The 16,088-nt window shown below is 55.8% G+C and overlaps 2 protein-coding genes across 7 annotated transcripts; one reads left to right on the top strand and one right to left on the bottom strand.

Moving 5' to 3' along the window:
* Positions 1-2,392: 2,392 nt before the first annotated feature.
* NUCB1 (nucleobindin 1) lies at positions 2,393-7,264 on the bottom strand. 4 transcript variants are annotated; one of them, XM_072607332.1, is made up of 14 exons: positions 7,089-7,234; positions 6,632-6,765; positions 6,344-6,525; positions 5,512-5,619; positions 5,177-5,371; positions 4,986-5,089; positions 4,399-4,584; positions 4,152-4,242; positions 3,711-3,769; positions 3,482-3,574; positions 3,312-3,407; positions 2,937-3,107; positions 2,736-2,829; positions 2,393-2,520 (listed from the first exon to the last, which is right to left on the bottom strand). In XM_072607332.1, the coding sequence occupies exons 2-14, from the start codon at positions 6,661-6,663 to the stop codon at positions 2,432-2,434; spliced, it is 1,500 nt and encodes a 499-aa protein (XP_072463433.1). In that variant the 5' UTR covers positions 6,664-6,765; positions 7,089-7,234; the 3' UTR covers positions 2,393-2,431. The 4 variants fall into 4 exon arrangements, with proteins under 4 accessions (XP_072463433.1, XP_072463434.1, XP_072463435.1 ...); XM_072607333.1 differs by lacking the exon at positions 6,344-6,525 and having other exon boundaries at positions 5,177-5,309; positions 7,089-7,264; XM_072607334.1 differs by lacking the exon at positions 2,937-3,107.
* A 47-nt stretch (positions 7,265-7,311) lies between these two features.
* On the top strand, positions 7,312-14,143 carry LOC140503389 (tubby-related protein 2-like). Of its 3 annotated transcripts, none has more exons than XM_072607330.1 (15): positions 7,312-7,391; positions 8,686-8,721; positions 8,936-8,987; positions 9,174-9,300; positions 9,391-9,528; positions 9,807-9,923; positions 10,036-10,131; positions 10,393-10,509; positions 10,909-11,060; positions 11,590-11,865; positions 12,284-12,396; positions 12,588-12,702; positions 12,785-12,883; positions 13,102-13,273; positions 13,965-14,143. In XM_072607330.1, exons 2-15 carry the CDS (start codon positions 8,687-8,689, stop codon positions 14,096-14,098), a joined length of 1,743 nt encoding a protein of 580 aa, XP_072463431.1. In that variant the 5' UTR covers positions 7,312-7,391; position 8,686; the 3' UTR covers positions 14,099-14,143. The 3 variants fall into 3 exon arrangements, with proteins under 3 accessions (XP_072463431.1, XP_072463430.1, XP_072463429.1); XM_072607329.1 differs by lacking the exon at positions 7,312-7,391 and adding an exon at positions 7,602-7,813 and having other exon boundaries at positions 10,942-11,060; XM_072607328.1 differs by lacking the exon at positions 7,312-7,391 and adding an exon at positions 7,602-7,813.
* The last annotated feature ends 1,945 nt before the right edge of the window (positions 14,144-16,088 follow it).

The following is a 16,088-nucleotide window of genomic DNA, read 5'->3' as shown; positions in this document are numbered from 1 at the left end:
ACTTCCTTCAGCCACCCCAGCCTACCTTCCAAAAAACTTCAGCAGAAGCAAAGGTGGATAGAGTCCAATCCAATGAGATCCTTCTTTGTCTCCAGACTTTCTGGACATCTTTCCAGCTCTGAAAGCCTTGGCTCACAAGTCCTTGGTTCTCCTCCCTCCTCCTGGGGCTCCTTCCCAGGCAGGCCTCCTCTCCTCCCCTTCCCCTTCCTTGTTTCAGCTCCTGGTGTCTCACTGCTGAAGGGACTCTTCTCCTGACACCCTCTCCACAGCCATCCCCCAGGCCCTTTACCTGGGCCTCTTCCCTCCAGACCATCTTTCCAAGGGGAGAGAAGTGGAGGTGACCCCATCATCTTCCTGTGGAAGACTCCCAAAGTCTTCCACCCTGGGCTTCCAGCTCCAACCTGCCTGCACAATGTGTCCCACTCCATGGATGTGGAGGCCCCAGAAGGGCCTGTAGTCCTGTCTGAAGGGTGCTCAGTCCCTTTTCCCCAAAACCTCCTCCATTCATCAGGAATGTTGGGATCCCCAATGCTCCCCTGCACATATTCTCTGTCACCTTTCACTTCCAAGGCCCTACAATGTACAAATCAGACTCCTTGACCTCCCTGACTCTGGGCCAGGCGTCCTGGTGCTCCCAGGACATTCCTCTACCCTTCAGCTCACCCAGGCCAATACCACCCTGCTGCCTGGCACATAGTAGGTGTTCAATGCTTGTTGACTTGAAGTGCTTGTAGAACAGGACCTTTGAGGCCACAGAATAGATGGGTCCTATGTCCCCTGACAAGCTCTGGGAACAATAGCTGGGCAGAACCTGTCTCAGGGGCTCAAGGTACAGGGAGCTCAGCAGTTCCCCAGGCAGTCCTTCCCATTCAGGGAAAGCTTTCCTCATCCCCAAGTTTTTACCATCAAAACTGATTTGCCCTTTTGCACCCTCCCCTCGTAGCCTCTGCTTTGGTTCCCTTAGAACAAACCAAACCTTCAAAACCCACCTCCACCTGCCCAGCTTTCCAGCCCTTGAAAGATTTTGTGCCCTAAGGCTGCTCTTCCCCAGTCTCCTACACAATGTTCCTCAAGCCCTTCCTACCCTGGAGATCCAGCTCAGGCCACTCTTCAGACTCCCAAGGTCTCTGATGAGTCAAGAGCCAAGGCTGAGCACCAAAGATGGCAGAAACCCAAGCTGTCTCCTTCAGCCATGATGTCAGCCAAAGATAAGTCAGGGACACACCCTGACACAAGCACAGAAAGCCCCCTGGTCCTTGAGGCCCTGCCTTCCTTGTCCCAAAATGTCCCCTTTTCTGGACTCCTCTAAGCTGGAACCATGTCCAGAATGTAGGGAAGCCTCCTATAGCCAGTAACTCCCTTCTGAGGGAGAAAGAGCCAGCCAGAGAGACAGAGACAGCCAGAGGGAGGCAGAGACATCCAGCCAGAGACAGAGAACCATCCAGCTAGAGAAACAGAGAGAGCTAGCCAACCAGAGAGAGACAGCAAGAGAAAGAGAACCAGCCAGTCAGAGAGAGACAGAGAGAGCAAGGTAACCAGAGACAGCCAGCCAGGGAGAGAGACAGAGAGAGCAAGATAGCCAGAGGCAGAGCCAGCCAGGCAGAGAGAGACAAAGACAAGCAGGCAGAGAGACCGAGGGCATATTTGACTGTTGGGGGTGTAAGCTCAGTTCCATGTGGACAGTCTCGGGCAGGTAAAGGTGAGGACTTCTAAACCTTAGAGTTCTCATGAGGCCCCCCAGGGAACAGCAGGGAATTGAGGTGCGAGACCGGGATATCTCGTGCATTTCCGCCTCTTCCAGTGGGAAAAGTGCTGGGAGAGAGCATCCCCGCCCTGGAGATTGGCCCGGGGTCTGAGCACACCTATTGTTGTCTAACAGGCATGGTATTCAGGTGCAAACTATGCAGCTCGAGAGCTTAAGTAGGGTCAGGAAAGCCTGAAGGCACTCTTAGCGCTGAGGGGCCCTTAGAGGACAGAAGGCCCCTCTTCCCTCTCTCCTCTCTTCTCTCTTCCCTCTCCCCTCTCTCCCACTTCCACTTCCACTTCCATTCTCTTACTGTAAGATCTTTGCCTCCTTGGGAGATTCCTCTCTCCTCAGGAAGAATTCCCCCTGCACATGTAACCAAGACCCTGAATAAAGCCTAACCCTTGTTCGACTCTGGAAAGTCTCTTCTCTCATACGTTTATCCCGTTTGGCCAGCCGAAGACCTGCGACAGGTAAGGAAAGACTCGGGTAGCCCTTCGGCCTCTAGGCCTGACATTTGACAATGGCAGGGCCCGGGGCAGGACCTGGAGGGAAAAGCACACTAAGAGTTTGACAAAGGACCAAGCTCACCCTCAGAACTACTACTGTCCCCCCCTCAAAGCTGCAGCACAGAGACACACTGTGTGGTTGTGGTTCCCAGAAAGTCTTTATTGGGTAGCCTTGGGATCACTTCTGCGGAGAATCTGGCACAGGGGAATTTGGGACTTGGGGTGGACCCTCCTTTTCCACAGCCGGCTCTGCTTGGGCTCCTGTCTCTATGAATACAAGGGCAGAGAGAAAATAAAGACCCATGCATCTTGGCTTCCAGCCTCCACTCTCTCAGGGGCTCAGATCATCTGTTGACCAAAGAAACCTCAGAAATTCAAATTCCATTCAGGCTTTGGGCCAGAGCAGCAGCATGCCCAGCCAGGCACCAGGAGGAGTCCAAGAGCGGGGGAAGGGAAGGCCCTGGCCAGGGGTCTGGGTATACCTGCATGGGGCTGGAAAAGGAGCTGTCCATCAGGGCCTGGAGCTGGTGGGTCTGGGGATGGCTGCTGCTTTCTCTTCTCCATGTGAAGGACTGCCTGGAGGGGTATAGAGATAGGAGGCAGGGGTGAGTGGGCCCAGGGGCGCACTGAGCACCTCTAGGGATCTGGAAAGGGAGTTGGAAAGAGCTGCCTAGCCCAGGCACCTGCTGCAGCTCCTTCTTCTGGGCCTCCAGCAGCCCCTGGGAGTGGTCCAGAGCCTTGCTCTCCTGGCTCAGCCTCTGGGCCTGGGCTGCCAGCTCAGCCTCTCGGGCTGCCAATTCTGCCTCAAAGCGTCGCAATTCCTCCTCGGTGTAAGCTGGGTGCTCCTCCAGTGTCTGGGGGGAGGCAGAGTCAAGCAGAACAGGCCCTCCCTTGGGCCCCCAAACCCAGCCCTCCCCGTTGGGGGGTCCAGGAGCCTACCCAAGACCCGATGCTCATGCCAAAGACAAGCAGCAGGGAGAGGGGACAGAGGCTCACAGAGCAGGGGGGCTAGCAAGGCCACGAGTTAGTGTCAAGAGAGCTGGGTCCCCTTTCATCACCTCCCAGCCCTTTAGGGCAGCCTCTTCAAACTCCTTTCTCTGAGTAGCCAGAAGGAATTCCTCCAGCGTCACCAGGCGGTCCTGGTTGGTGTCCACCTAAGGGGCAGGGCCAGATGTGAGTGGAGGTGAGGGCACTTCAGGGTACCCCTGCCCAAGGCTCCCAGTCTCACAGTTTTCATCACGTGCTCACGCATCCGCAGCCTTTCCTCCTCCATCTCCCGCATGTCATCGTCCTCATTCTTGGGGTCATACACCTTCTCCAGCTGCACAAGAGTGAGGATATGGAGGACACTCAGGGGGCTGCACCTAAGCCATCAGCATTTAGTACCTGCCTATTACACACCACAGAATGTGTTAGGCACTGGCCCCAAAGGCCTCACCGGCCCCAAAGACACGCACCTCCTTGGTAAAGAGAGCCTCCAATTCCTGCTCGTCCAGAACACCATCGCTGTTTGTGTCTGGGAAAGGCAGGAAGGGGGCAGGTGTCAGCGAGGTCTGAGGCTGAGGAGGCGGGCAGCTAGATTTGGGGGTGGGCTAGGGGCACAGGGGTCCCCCGGCCCTCAGGTCCTGGGATAGGAGTGAAGGGGAGTTGGGCTGGGTCAAGGCTCAGTCCAGATCCCTTCTGGGGTAGACTCAAGGCACAAGACCCCAGGAGGCCTCTCAGTACTGGGGAAAGCAGCCTTTCCAGAGTAAGCATGGTCTGGGGTTAGTTCCTGGGTCACCCCCAGGAAGGCAGTGGTAGTAGCCTGAGAACCAGAGCGCTAGGCCAGTGAGCTCATCTACTGCAGCTCCTAGGGCACTTCAGGGCCTGCATCTGCCCTGACCTACCCAAAAACTCACCATGTAGTCTGAAGAAGGTCTTAGGGTTGAACTCCGTGGGATCCAGCCCATCTGTCTCCTCCCATACCTCCTTCAGCTGGGCCTGGCTGCCCTGTGGGGTAAGGAGAGAGTGAGGGCTAGGGACTCAAAGGCCCAATCCTGAGGCCCAGACGCCCCCTCCCAGTGATGCGCATAGGGGGAGCTGGGAGCAGCAGGCCTTCCCCCCTGGCCCTGCCCAACATGCTGAGCCCTGGGGCCTGGGCCTCACTGGCACATTGAGCCGAGGGTGCTGCCGGTGCCTCTTCTTCTGCTCCTCCAGCCTCTTCTCCTCTGCCAGCCGCTGCTCCTCGCCCAGGGAGTCCAGATAACGCCGTCGCTCGTGCTCCTTCAGCATCTCATAGCGTTTGAACTCCTCGTGGTGGGCTGCGTCATACTGCGCCAGGTCCCGAGTGGCCTAGAGACCCATCACTGAAGGTCAAGGGGGATTTTGCCCCCTCTCAGGGTGTGGTCACCTCATGCTCATACCCCCTTCTTGGTGGCTTCAGGCCTGAGGAAAGAGGCTGACAGCCAAGTGTCCTGGGGTCTGGCCACCCCCACAACAGTCCCACCTGCCTGGGATCTGCAGCCTGAGTCCAGTCTGAGTGCCAAGCCACTTCTTGGCCTGCCCTGTCAGAAGGGCAGACAGGTTGAGCTGAGCAGGAGGACCAGCCTGCCTTGTTTTCCAGCCTTCCAGCCCTGCCTCATCAACTTATTCAGAATGGAGAAATGCTCCTGGGGCTTCAGGAAACCCAATGAGGATGAGAGGCCTGGAACCTGAGCCCACCCCAGCATCTGGAACTCTGAGATGAGCCTCACCGTCTGGATCAGCAGCTCCAGGTCTCGGGCCTCAAATGTGTGCTGGTTCTGAGGGTCCAGATGTTCAAACTGCTTCAGAAGGCTCAAGTGATCAACCTGTACCTCTGGGGCCAGGCAGAAAGGGACATGCTCAGACTTAGCTTGCAGGAACCTCTACTCAAGTGTCCCCCGCCCAGGTGTCCAGGCCTCACCAGGCTCTTGGGCGGCATCCATCTTGGCCTTGAGCAGCATCCGAAGGCGAGACACCTCCTGCCGCTTGAGCTCATCCAGTTTGGTACGGATATGGTGACTGACAAAGTCAAGCTCCCGACTCAGTTTCCCACTCTGGACCCCAAGGAGACACAGAAAGGCCCAGTCAACACAACAGGAAGCCAACAAGCAGCCAGCTGGAAGAGGACAGGCATAGCAGGAGAAAGGGCCCCCAGAGGGCAATACGGGACCATAAAGGGGCCCCGATGCTGGCCCAGACTCAGTGGGTCAGGGCTATTCCCCTGGGGGTTTCCCTCTGCAGGTTCCTGCCCCCCACCTTGATGTCCTCCGCATTGGCAGCCTGCAGTTTCTCCCGGAAATGTCCATCCGTCTCCAGGACCTGAATCACCTCTTGTAAGTAGCGATGGTAATAGAGTCCTGTGTCCTGGGAAGACAGGCCAGATTCCTCAAACCCAAGGCTGATCCAGGCCCTGTTCTGCTCTGAAACCTTACTTGGAGGCTTACTGGCTCCAAGACTCAACCACAAACTCCCCTGTTTGGCTTCAGAATCTTTCATGGCATGTTCCCAGGCTGTGTCCACCCCCTCATTCTCTTTCACAAACCCAGGCTTTCCAGTCTATCTAAACCTCCAGGACTTGGCACAAATCATATACTCCATGCCTGCCACACACTCTCTCAAGGTCCACTTCATATGCATCCACCTTCAGGTTTGGCATTTCAATGCCCTCCTCCAATTCTTGGGGTTCCTTCCCCCAAATCAAAAACTGCAACGACCATTTCATTTTTTCTCTTCCCACATTCGATGATTTTACTCCTTGCCAGACACTGTGGACAGCACCAGGGTCACCAGGACAAAACCAAACATTTCCTCCTCAGAGGACTGCCTAGAGTTATGGGAAATGCAGACTCTGTGTAATATAAAGGGGGAGTGGGAGGACTCTAGGAAAAGGGGCCCTTGGCCTGGGCTGGAAGAAGGCAGGGGTTCCAAGAAGGAGAAAGGCTGTTTCAGGCAGGAGGATGTAAGCCCGCAGGCCAGAGTACAGAGCCTGGCCTCGAAAGGTCACCTGAAAAGTACAGGCCCTGGGGCACAGGAGCTGTTTGGGCCAGGCCAAGGGTAGGGATTGGTCAAGGTACAAGGATTTACATACTTTCCAAGTTGGACTCTGGTCCCCTCAGGAAGGGGATCAAGAGCCTGCCATGGCGATTCGCCAGCCCTGCCACTGGGGAACCCACGGGCATGGTGACCCTGGCCCTGGCTTTGGCTCCTGGCTTTCCCACTGACCACGCATCCCTTGTCCGCCCTCCTGAAGACTTCAACTCCCAGAAGACTCTGCAAGAAGGAGGCACCCAAGAGGCCTGGGGACTTCGCAAAGGCTTTCGGGAGTTGTAGTTCCAACCATCTCCAGAAAGGAGGAGGTGGGGCAAATATGTCTTACCGGGGACTCTGGAGGAGAAGACGGCACATCATTCTTCTGAGGCTCAGGATGGTCCAGAGGAGCTGGCAGAGAGGGTGTGATCAGCAACAGCGGCAGCAAAGAGGCCAGCAACCCCCGGAGGAGCATGCTGAGAGCTGCCCGAGACAAGTGGGCAGAGTCAGGGGAGGCTGGCCTGGGGTCCAAAACTCTCCTCCTTTCCCATGGCTTAGGCCACAGCATCTCCTGGCTCCACTTGCCCCAAAGTTGTGGGAAGTGCAAGAACTACAAGTCCCACGAGGGCTCGGGGGAGAGCCGCAGCGTGGCCCAGCCACAGCGCCCCGAACGTTGCTGGGAGATGTAGTTCTGTCCCACCCGCACACCGCCTAGGAAAACGCCAATGGAACGCCTCGGCCTCCCTCGCTCTCCTCCTCCCCTCCCTCCACAACGACCTCGGCGCCCCTGCCCCCAAGATGCTTACGTCTCTCTCTGCACGAGCCGAGGGGGGTGGAGATGGGGGAGGTTCTCAGCACTTCCGAAACCCGTAGCAGGTTAGGCTGTTTCTGAGCCTGGATGGCACCAAAGGTCAGCCTCTAGCTTCTTCGTAGGCTCCCAGACTTTCAATTCGTCCCGCCCTCGCCTCCAAAGTAGCCAATAGAAATGGCCAATGTGGCCCATGTGGCGGCGTCACGTGGGCAGGCTCCAGCCATCAGGAAGAGAGCCTGCCTTCTCCCGAGGTCCCAGTTTCAGCCCCTCCCCAGTTTCCTTATTTGCGGGAAAGCAGGTAAAAGACTTGGAGATGTCCATGAAACTACAACTCCCGTAAGGGTGCGCGACGGGGTTACTCGCTCTTCCACGTGTTGTTCCGCCTCCAGTCTTCCTGGGAGTTGTAGTACTTTTGGTTTTACGTTCCCAAGGGGGCTGCAAGGTAGAGATTAGGGCCTTTTAAGGAACCTACAAGGACCAATTGCAAGCTGAAACGTTCAGCCAGTTGCTAGGCAACGGATAATGGAGGGGGTTCAATGGCCACCAGGGAGCCCGGTAGAGGGGGCCAAGAGGAGGAGGCTTAGGTCGAGGGGTGGGGGAGCAGGCTAGTACTGGGAGGGGGGAATCCCCCCCACCCGGGCTCAGAGCATCAGGAAAGCTAGCTAGCACCTACCCCTCCACCCAGGGACCTGCCCAGCCTTGGGAAACAGAGGAAACCAGGTATAGGGCAGAAAGGACAGCTGAGAAACTGACCAGATAGCATGTCCCTTTCTTTGAGGGACCCTGAAATTTATCTCCTCCCAGTCCTCACACTCAGTGGAACTCTCTTTCCCAAGCACAGAGGCATTCTGGCATTTTAGGGATCAAGGAGTCTGAGGCCCCCAGTCCCTTCTTCCATTCAGCTGTCATGGCCCATATGCCATAACACCTTTAGGAACTCAAACGTTTGGGGCAGAGTTGTTAGCCTTCAGAAATCACAACCATAGAGCTCCAGTTCATGTAGGGAACTATTAGTTCCCCCCCCCCCGGAATAGTTTCCCAGTCTATCACGTATCATGGAGCATCTGTTTCCCTTCCAGATCAGGAGAAAAAGCTGCTATTGTGCAGAAGTGGAAGGCATATTGGCTAAGGGAGAAATAGAGGAAGAGAGAAAGGGGGTGAAAGAGTGAGGGACTGTACGAGTGGGGTGGAGGAAGGGGCCAAGGCTGTGAAGCTGGTGCAGGTCTAGAGGCTAAAAAGTCAAGGTTTTCCCATCAAGCTGAAGAGGGAGAAGGCAGTACTTTTCTGTCCTCAATCCCTAATCATAGCCAAATTAGAAATACACTAGCCAGGACATCAACTGAGGGCAGGAAGAAAGCAAAGTGGAAGTCACTTCAGGGACCTCCTAGAAGAGGCAGAGGCCCTGGCTCCTTGATGTCTGATAGGGTCTGATGCCACACTCCTGGGTCCTGAAGGGGGTTGAGACATCAGGGTCATGCTTTTGGGTTCTGAGGGAAGTTGAGACTGGAGGGCCACATTCCTGGGTCTCTGAGGGAGGCTAAAACCCAAGAACAGGGAGCCTAAATCCTGAGGCCTGATCCCTGTATCATTAGGATGTCTCAGGACAGTGACCTGTGGAGGAAGGATTCGTGAGTTTTGCCTTTTTCTTCTGGGGGTGGGGTGGTGATAGGGTGGAGTCTGGAGACCCTGTACATCCTTAGGGGTGCAGGAAACTTGGGAGTAGGCTAGAGAAAGACAACCTAGGGGAGGGGATACCTAGATCCCTAGGGTAGGGGGACTTCTGGCCCCCAGAAGGCAAAGGTCACCTTCGTCCAGAACCAGCTTCAGTATCTCTCTCCTCAGGTGTCTGGGAGACGAGCTGGCAGCTGTGAGGCAGCAGAAGCTGGAGCAGCAGGTACTGGGGCCCCTCTGCTTATCCCTGTTCCCTGTTCCCCACAAAGCTGAGCCCCAGCCTGATGTGTGACCTCAGCGTGGCCACTATGCCTCTCTGGGCCTCAGTCTTCCCCTCTGTGAAACGGAACGGACAGGGTGGGAGCCTTGGGGCTAGAGGATCTCTAAGCGCTCTGAGGGCCTTCCTCAGCGGCGCCTGTTTGAGAAGAAGCAGAGACGCAAGCGCCAGGAGCCACTGATGGTCCAGGCCAATCCCGACGCTTCCCTGCGACCCAGGCGGCCCCGGCGGCGAGAGGAACGCGGCCCCGGGGAGAGCGGTGAGGGCTAGCTCCGGGAGACTTGGGGGCGGCCTGCTGGGCGTGGCGATTCGGCCTGTGGCCTGTGGCAGACCTGCCGTCGTCCTCTAGGTCCCGGGAACCCCTTTCTCCTGGAGAACGTGCCAGAGGCGCACCTGCGAGCTGGCGCGCACAGCATTCTGGGCAGCGTTAACTGTGGAGGGGACTGTGGCAGCGAACGCATCCCTCGACAGACCTTAGGAGGGGCTGGTAAACCCTGCCCTCGAGACCTCGCCTCCTGCCGCTGACTCCTGGGAGGAGGGCTCCTTCGCCCCCTCTCAGTCCTTTCTGACTCCCCCAGTCGTCTCCCCCTGGGGAGCCCAGCTGGTCCTGTCTCCCGGCTGCAGCGCTGCTTCTCGGGGCCCAGATGACCGTGTCCCAGCCTTTTTTTCCCTCAGGATCTAGGTCTCCCCCTCCCGTGGCCCCCGTCAGCCAGAGATCCGGTCATCCCAAAGGGCTTACCCTCAGCTCTCACTCTGTTTCCACAGATAGCTCAGACACAGAACTGGAAGAGGTCGCGGTGGAGGACGCCCCTGTCTCCCAGTCTCCCAGCAAAGAGCTGCTTGGAACCCGACGCCGGGGATGGGCGGCTCGACAGCGGTCAGGTGAAAGGAGCGTTCCCGGGGCGGGGGGCCGGCCGAAAGTCGGCATAAGCCGGGACGCGGGGTTGGGACAGGTGCCACCATTACCCGTTACACGTCACTGCCACCTCCTCAGGGAGAGTGGACACTGTGCAGAAGCCCAGCCCCTCGCAGACCCCAGTACACAAAACCGAGGAAGAGATGCCGGGGACACCCAAGGAGATGCTGGAAGGTGAGGAAGGCGGGGGGGGGGTTCAGAATTGGCTCCTTCTCAAAGAAGAATACGGTCTCCTCCCCACTCTGGCCCAACATGAACTCTCTCTCTCTTTCTCTCTCTCCCTGTCTCTCTCTATCTCTCTGTCTCTCGGTGTCCCTGTCTCTATGTGTGTCTCTGTCTCTGTCTCTCTCTGTCTCTGTCTCTTCCTCTCTCTGTCTGTCTCTGTCTGTCTGTCTGTCTCTCTCTCTCTCTCCCTCTGTCTCTCTCACCTTGCAGATCTAGAAAGCCCTGCAGAGTACCAGACCGCTGAGGAGGAACTTGGAGAGCCTAGCCTTGGCGATAGCCAAGGGGACCAGATGGATCTGGGGGACAAGAACAGTCCTAGTGGACCAGGTAAGCTGGAAAATAAGCAGCCGCGCCCAGCCCCCCATCATTCCACCACCCGTGCTCTTAAGGGCCCACGGTTTTGGGTCCCCACGCTTCCCGCAGAGACCCAGGTCTCCAGAGACATAGCATTTCTAGTTTGTCAGCCCCCTATAGAAACTTGTAGAAATGCTGAGCCCCCAGAATTCCGGCCGCGGGAATTTCAGCACCCACCTCAGTGGATGCTGAGGTTCCTGCCCTCCAGCAATCAGGTCCTCGGGACCTGCTTTGGACCAGGAGTACCTAAGTACTTAAGTAGCCTAAGAGGTCTCACGCCTACCCATCCTGGACCTGGGAGTTGGAATGCCCTAGCCCAGAGCCCCCAGGACTGCCAGAGGTCCCAGGCCCCGTGCTCTTTCCACCTGCTAGGACCGTCACTGCCTCTGCCTCTGTTTCCCCCAGAGGAAGAGGAGGCGTCACAGGCGGACGATGAGGACAGCACGAGCTGTGATGCTTTGGACACGGCACTAGAATGTGGCTCGGAGTGGGGCCAAGACCACGGTGACTCAATGTCCAGCAAGGTTAGCTCAGAGCTGAAGAGGGGTTGGTGGATGAAAGGACTAATCAGAGCTCGAAATCTGCTCGGTGGGGCTGGCCTGGCCCTTAAGGAGCGCTTATTACAGCGTGGTTTGCAAGCCGGCCTGAATCAGGATGCAGAGCTCTAGTTTGAAGGAGGTGGGGCCACAGTGTGTGTGTCTCGGAAAGTGGAGGGAATGCAGAGCTCCTAGCCGCTGCCAGCGCCTGAGTGGCATTGCTGGGGACCAAAGAGCAAGGGGAGGCTAGGGCGAGGAGGGGGAATGAATTCCACGCTGAAGGAAGACACCCTGTTCTGGCACTGTTATGTCAGGGAAATAACGCACGTCTTTGAGCATCATGTCCCTTACCTGTTACATCTGTAAAGACACAGGGGGAGAGCATGTATCCAGTCTAGGACTCCGCAGTAGTAAAGGAAGAGTGGCTAATCCCCAGCAGCCAATGGGAGGGCGGTCCACCTGGGCGAGCCTCCCCTGTAGCCAATGAGGCCAGACTCACACCTGGGCCACTGCACAGGATGAAGGGGAAGAGGAAGATGACGTAGAGGCAGAGGTGGCGACCTTGGCCCTGGAGTCTTCAGAAAACATCAAGGCTGGGGAGGGGTTAGAGGACGTGGAGAAAACGCAACACTCCTTCCTTCGTGCCCCTGGCCCAACGCCAGGGGAGGACATGGAAGCCTACGTACTGCGACCAGCTCCTCGCGGCTGGACGATGCAGTGCAGAATCAGTCGAGACAAGCGGGGCATCTTCCCTTTCTACTACCTCTACTTGGAGTCACCCAACGGCAACAGGGTGCGTCCCGGCTGACCTGCGCTCTGAACCTTGGAGTCCCTTGTCCCCATTCCCAAGAGTGACTTCTCAGGCTCCAACCCCATAGGGGAAGGACACCAGTTCCCCAAGCCCTAGGAGTCCAAGCCAGTGCCCTTACCCTGGAATTCCTATCGTTGTGATCCAAAATACCAGGCTCCCCCTATTTGGGGAACCTCCTCAGAAGCTACGCTTTCCCTCATATACCCTAGGTTTTCCCCCTGTGCCCTTTAGGACTTAAGGGCCTTTGAGGCTGACCTGTGCTGCTCCTCACCTCCTGATCCCAGCCCAGCCCCCCCTCCCCATTGCAAGTCCTCAAAAGTCAAGGGGCAAGGATGTGGAGGGTGGCAGGGAGACTCTAAAGTATTTAACTGAGGACCTCCACCCCACACCCTATGCGTAGCGTTTTCTCCTGGCTGGGCGCAAGAGGAAGAGGAGCAAGACTTCCAACTACCTCATTTCCCTGGATCCCACTGACCTGTCTCGAGATGGGGACAACTTTGTGGGCAAAGTCAGGTGGGTCAGAGGCTGGAGCATGGAAACCTGAGAACCCAGAGGGGCTGGAGGGAAAGGATCCTTGGATCTCTAAGGGGGTGGGGGTTGGAGCAAAAGGATACCTGAGCATATAGAGGTGCCAGAGGGCAGAAGGGATCTATGAGGTTCTCACAATGTTGCCCAGACTCTCAGAGATCTTGTCCTACTGACAGGTCTAATGTCCTGGGCACTAAATTCACCATTTTCAACAACGGGGTGAACCCGGAACATACAACATTCACTCCAGAGCCCACCCGGATCCGAGAAGAGTTGGGGGCCGTGTGTTATGTGAGGGCTGATTTATAAAGGGAGGGGCTGGGAAAAAGAGGGGTAGAAATGGTGATGGACAAAGCCTGGGCCTTTCTTGCAGGAGACCAATGTGCTGGGATTCCAGGGACCCCGAAAAATGACAGTCATCATCCCCAGCATTGATCCCCAGAACCAAAGGCTCAAAGTCCAGCCACAAAATGTGAATGAGACTGGAGGGGGAGGTGGGAGGTGGAGGAAATTCCTAAGTCCCTGAAAGTGAGGCTAAACACTGAGGCATTGGGGCCCATTGTTGAAGCTGCTGGACATGGGAGATGTGGACTCTGAGAGCAAGACTGAACACTGGGGACACAGCAGCGAGTATGCGGGCCACTGAGGTCCCCAAAACAGGTCTGTGACTGGGTCCTTGTCTTTTCCTAGGAGCAGGAATCCCTTCTGAGCCGTCTACAGAGAGGGGCCAATCAAGGCCTGATCCTTCTACAGAACAAGGCCCCATCCTGGAGCCGCCAGAGTGGAGCCTATGTCCTCGACTTCAATGGGCGGGTCACAAGGGCCTCTGTCAAAAACTTTCAGATTGTGCACCCTGATGACTGTGAGCCCCTGAGGATGGGCCCCAGGGGGAAGAGCAGGGTGGGAAGGGAACCAGGACCCCACATCCCAGCAGCTCCTCAGGTGAACATAGAGCCCCACATCAGCCAGTCAACTAGCAATGAGTAGGCATCTAAGACCATCAGTCCCCACTCTCAATGAGCTCCTGTCCAAAGCAGGAAACTACATACAAGCAACTGTGTACAAAGAAAGTGTAGACAGGATAAACTGGAGATAAGCAGCAGAGAAGACACTAGCATCACTAGGGGACCAGGAAAGGCTTCTTGCAGAAGGTGGGGGCTTGTCTGGGACTAGAAAGGACCCAAGAGAGGAATGAGGAGACAGAGCATTCCCAGGTGTGGACCTGGAGAGAGAGCTAGCACTGAAACGGGCAGCAGAATTCCCTCTGACAGGAAAAGAGCCAGGATATCATTCCCCACCAGGGATGGGCCCAGGAGCACAGCTCCCAGCTGGGGTCCCTTGGACGCTGCCTCTCTTTCCCCGACTTCACCCCTGCAGCAGACCTTGGGCTGGGATGGGTACTGGGCTACATTTCCCAACAGACCTTGGGGCAGAGCCTGCTTTTGGGCCTCCTCTGCCCAGATCTGTTGAAGCTCAGGTGCCTGCTGGGTGTTGTAGTCCCTCTTCTGGGAATGGGGCCGTGGGTCTCTGCAGCTGCCTCTCCTCTCCTCCAGCTGAGTACCTGGTGCTGCAGTTTGGTCGTATGGCCCCGGACACATTCACCATGGATTTTCGATTCCCCCTTTGTCCCCTCCAGGCCTTTGCCATCTGCCTGTCCAGCTTCGATGGGAAGCTAGCATGTGAATGATGCCCCCACCACATGGGGCTGGTCCCCAATAAAGTGTTACCTTTCCTTCTGGTGGTTCTGATCTGTTCTTCCTGGCTCAGCCTTCCCAAACACTCTGGAGCAGGAACAAAGGAATTTACACCTCCTTTGAGGCCCTGGAGCAGGAGAGCCAGTGAGCAATATCCATGTTGACTGGTGCCATTTGGGAATTTGTAGTTCTATCTCCTTCCATCACTCCACACTCCACCCTACCCTACTGTCAGCATTTCATCCATGGACTCCTAGTCCTGGAGCCCTCTTTTTACAGGAGAGGAAAATGAGGCCCAGGGAGGTGAGGTGACTGCTCAAGGTCAAAAAGTTGGCAGTGCCAGGGTTAGTACTGAAGTCTCCTGACTTCAAGCCAACAAGGATTGGGAGTTGGTGGGTAAGAGGTGTCAGGCCCAGAGGAAGGCAAGAAAATGAAAAAGACTAAGAGAGTGAGAAACTGAGGCTTGCATCTGAGGGGTGACAACCTAGGGGAGCTCAGTGGCTTCACTCATTGGTTATTCCTGGGGTCACTTACCTTCTATTCAGGTTCCCCTGCCCCTTCCAAATTGAGGGGGTGGAGTGGGAAGAAATATTGTCAGAGACAGAGACCCAGAAAGATCCCTGAGTCCAAGAGATACAGAGAGCTCATCAGAATGAGGAAGACCTAAAGATGGAATCCTCTCAAGAGACATTGGTAGAGATATTTACAAAGACTGAAAACAATGAGGGAAATTGTGAATAGGCACAGGCCCCATTGAACTGGCACAGAGGCTGAGCCATGGATGCAGAGATACTAGCACCCAGTTATAATCAGGCACAGAGAAAGAAATTCACTAACAGAAATACAGACTGCGGAGGAATCCCACAGAGACTCAGACAGGGGAGAATGGCATCCTCATGCTGGGAAAGACACTGGAAACAGAAGGGCTGGGGCCAAGTTACACCTCTGATGCTTACTACCTGTGTGACCCTGGACAAGCCAATCGTAGCCTCAGTTTCTTCATCCGTAAATTAGAGAGTTGGACTAGATGACTGGTCCCTTCCAATTGTTGGTATGAGATACTGGGATAAAGTCACTTCACCTCCAGGAGCCTCAGTTTCCCCATCTATAAAACAAGAAAACCTCTGAGGGCCCTTTCAGCTCTTGATCCCAAAGCCCAGGTTTATTTCCATGTTAGCCACCCTACACTTGAGGTGCATTAGCTCCCAGAAGGCCTTTGAAGCTTGAGCTCCACCAGCTCACTGCTAATGGAGCAGACCTAGATGCCCCACCCCTCCCCAGCCAGCCTCTAGTCTTCAGACACTCCTTAGTGCTCCCTATTCAAATTGCCCCAAAAGCAAGTCTTCTCATTTGGCTCTTGCTCCTGTACCCACTTGCCATATTTTTGTTTTCCCTTCCCAGAATAGCCCCCCCAAAATTCCCTCTCATTTACTTAGGCTAAATGGAAGTGAATGAAAGGCAACTCTTAAGTGCCATGTTATACTGCTAAACATCAGGTGCAGCTTCAGTAGCCCCAGCTGCCTTTGGTGGGGTCCAGCCTTGCAATGGCCACCACCCTCCTGTGTGGGGACAAAAGGCTCCCAAGGTCATTGGGTTGCTGAGTGCTCTCAAGAATCCTCAGCCTTAGAAAACAAGGATAGGAAGGATGGTGGGAGCCCCCTTCAGCTGGCAGAGTGTCCTTCCAGTGTCAGTGGGAATTGACTTCAGTTCTTGGGAATGTCCTTTCTAGTTAATCAGAAAGCATTTATTAAGGTCCCACCATACAACAGGTAAGGTAGATGCTGGATTCTAGTCTGCTAAAACCAGTGGTTTGGTCCCTTGGCAGGCTGCCTTAGGCAAGCCCTCCGACTCATGCCTCCTGATGGGAAGTCAATCCGTTCCAAGAAGGGAGAGTGAGAATCCCCCATAACATCCTTTCATTTGAAAGTACTGTCCTTTATGTCTCATGCCTCCCATAGTAACACCAGCTCTCCACTTCCATCT

Source organism: Notamacropus eugenii, chromosome 5, assembly GCF_028372415.1.
Source record: "Notamacropus eugenii isolate mMacEug1 chromosome 5, mMacEug1.pri_v2, whole genome shotgun sequence".
In the NCBI taxonomy this organism is placed as follows: domain Eukaryota; kingdom Metazoa; phylum Chordata; class Mammalia; order Diprotodontia; family Macropodidae; genus Notamacropus; species Notamacropus eugenii.
Note: the sequence above shows the minus strand (reverse complement) of the source record. Positions and strands in the feature narration are given on the sequence as shown.

Excerpts from the sequence above, each read along its gene's own strand:
- NUCB1 (XM_072607332.1), bottom strand. The coding sequence starts at position 6,663 with ATGATGTGCCGTCTTCTCCTCCAGAGTCCCCG. Across the intron at positions 3,770-4,151 it reads GACCTTCTTCAGACTACATG|ACACAAACAGCGATGGTGTT; the intron begins GTGAGTTTTTGG and ends TGCCTTTCCCAG. Across the intron at positions 3,408-3,481 it reads GTGAGCACGTGATGAAAACT|GTGGACACCAACCAGGACCG; the intron begins GTGAGACTGGGA and ends CCTGCCCCTTAG.
- LOC140503389 (XM_072607330.1), top strand. The coding sequence starts at position 8,687 with ATGTCTCAGGACAGTGACCTGTGGAGGAAGGATTC. Across the intron at positions 8,988-9,173 it reads AGCAGAAGCTGGAGCAGCAG|CGGCGCCTGTTTGAGAAGAA; the intron begins GTACTGGGGCCC and ends GGCCTTCCTCAG. Across the intron at positions 9,529-9,806 it reads ACAGACCTTAGGAGGGGCTG|ATAGCTCAGACACAGAACTG; the intron begins GTAAACCCTGCC and ends CTGTTTCCACAG.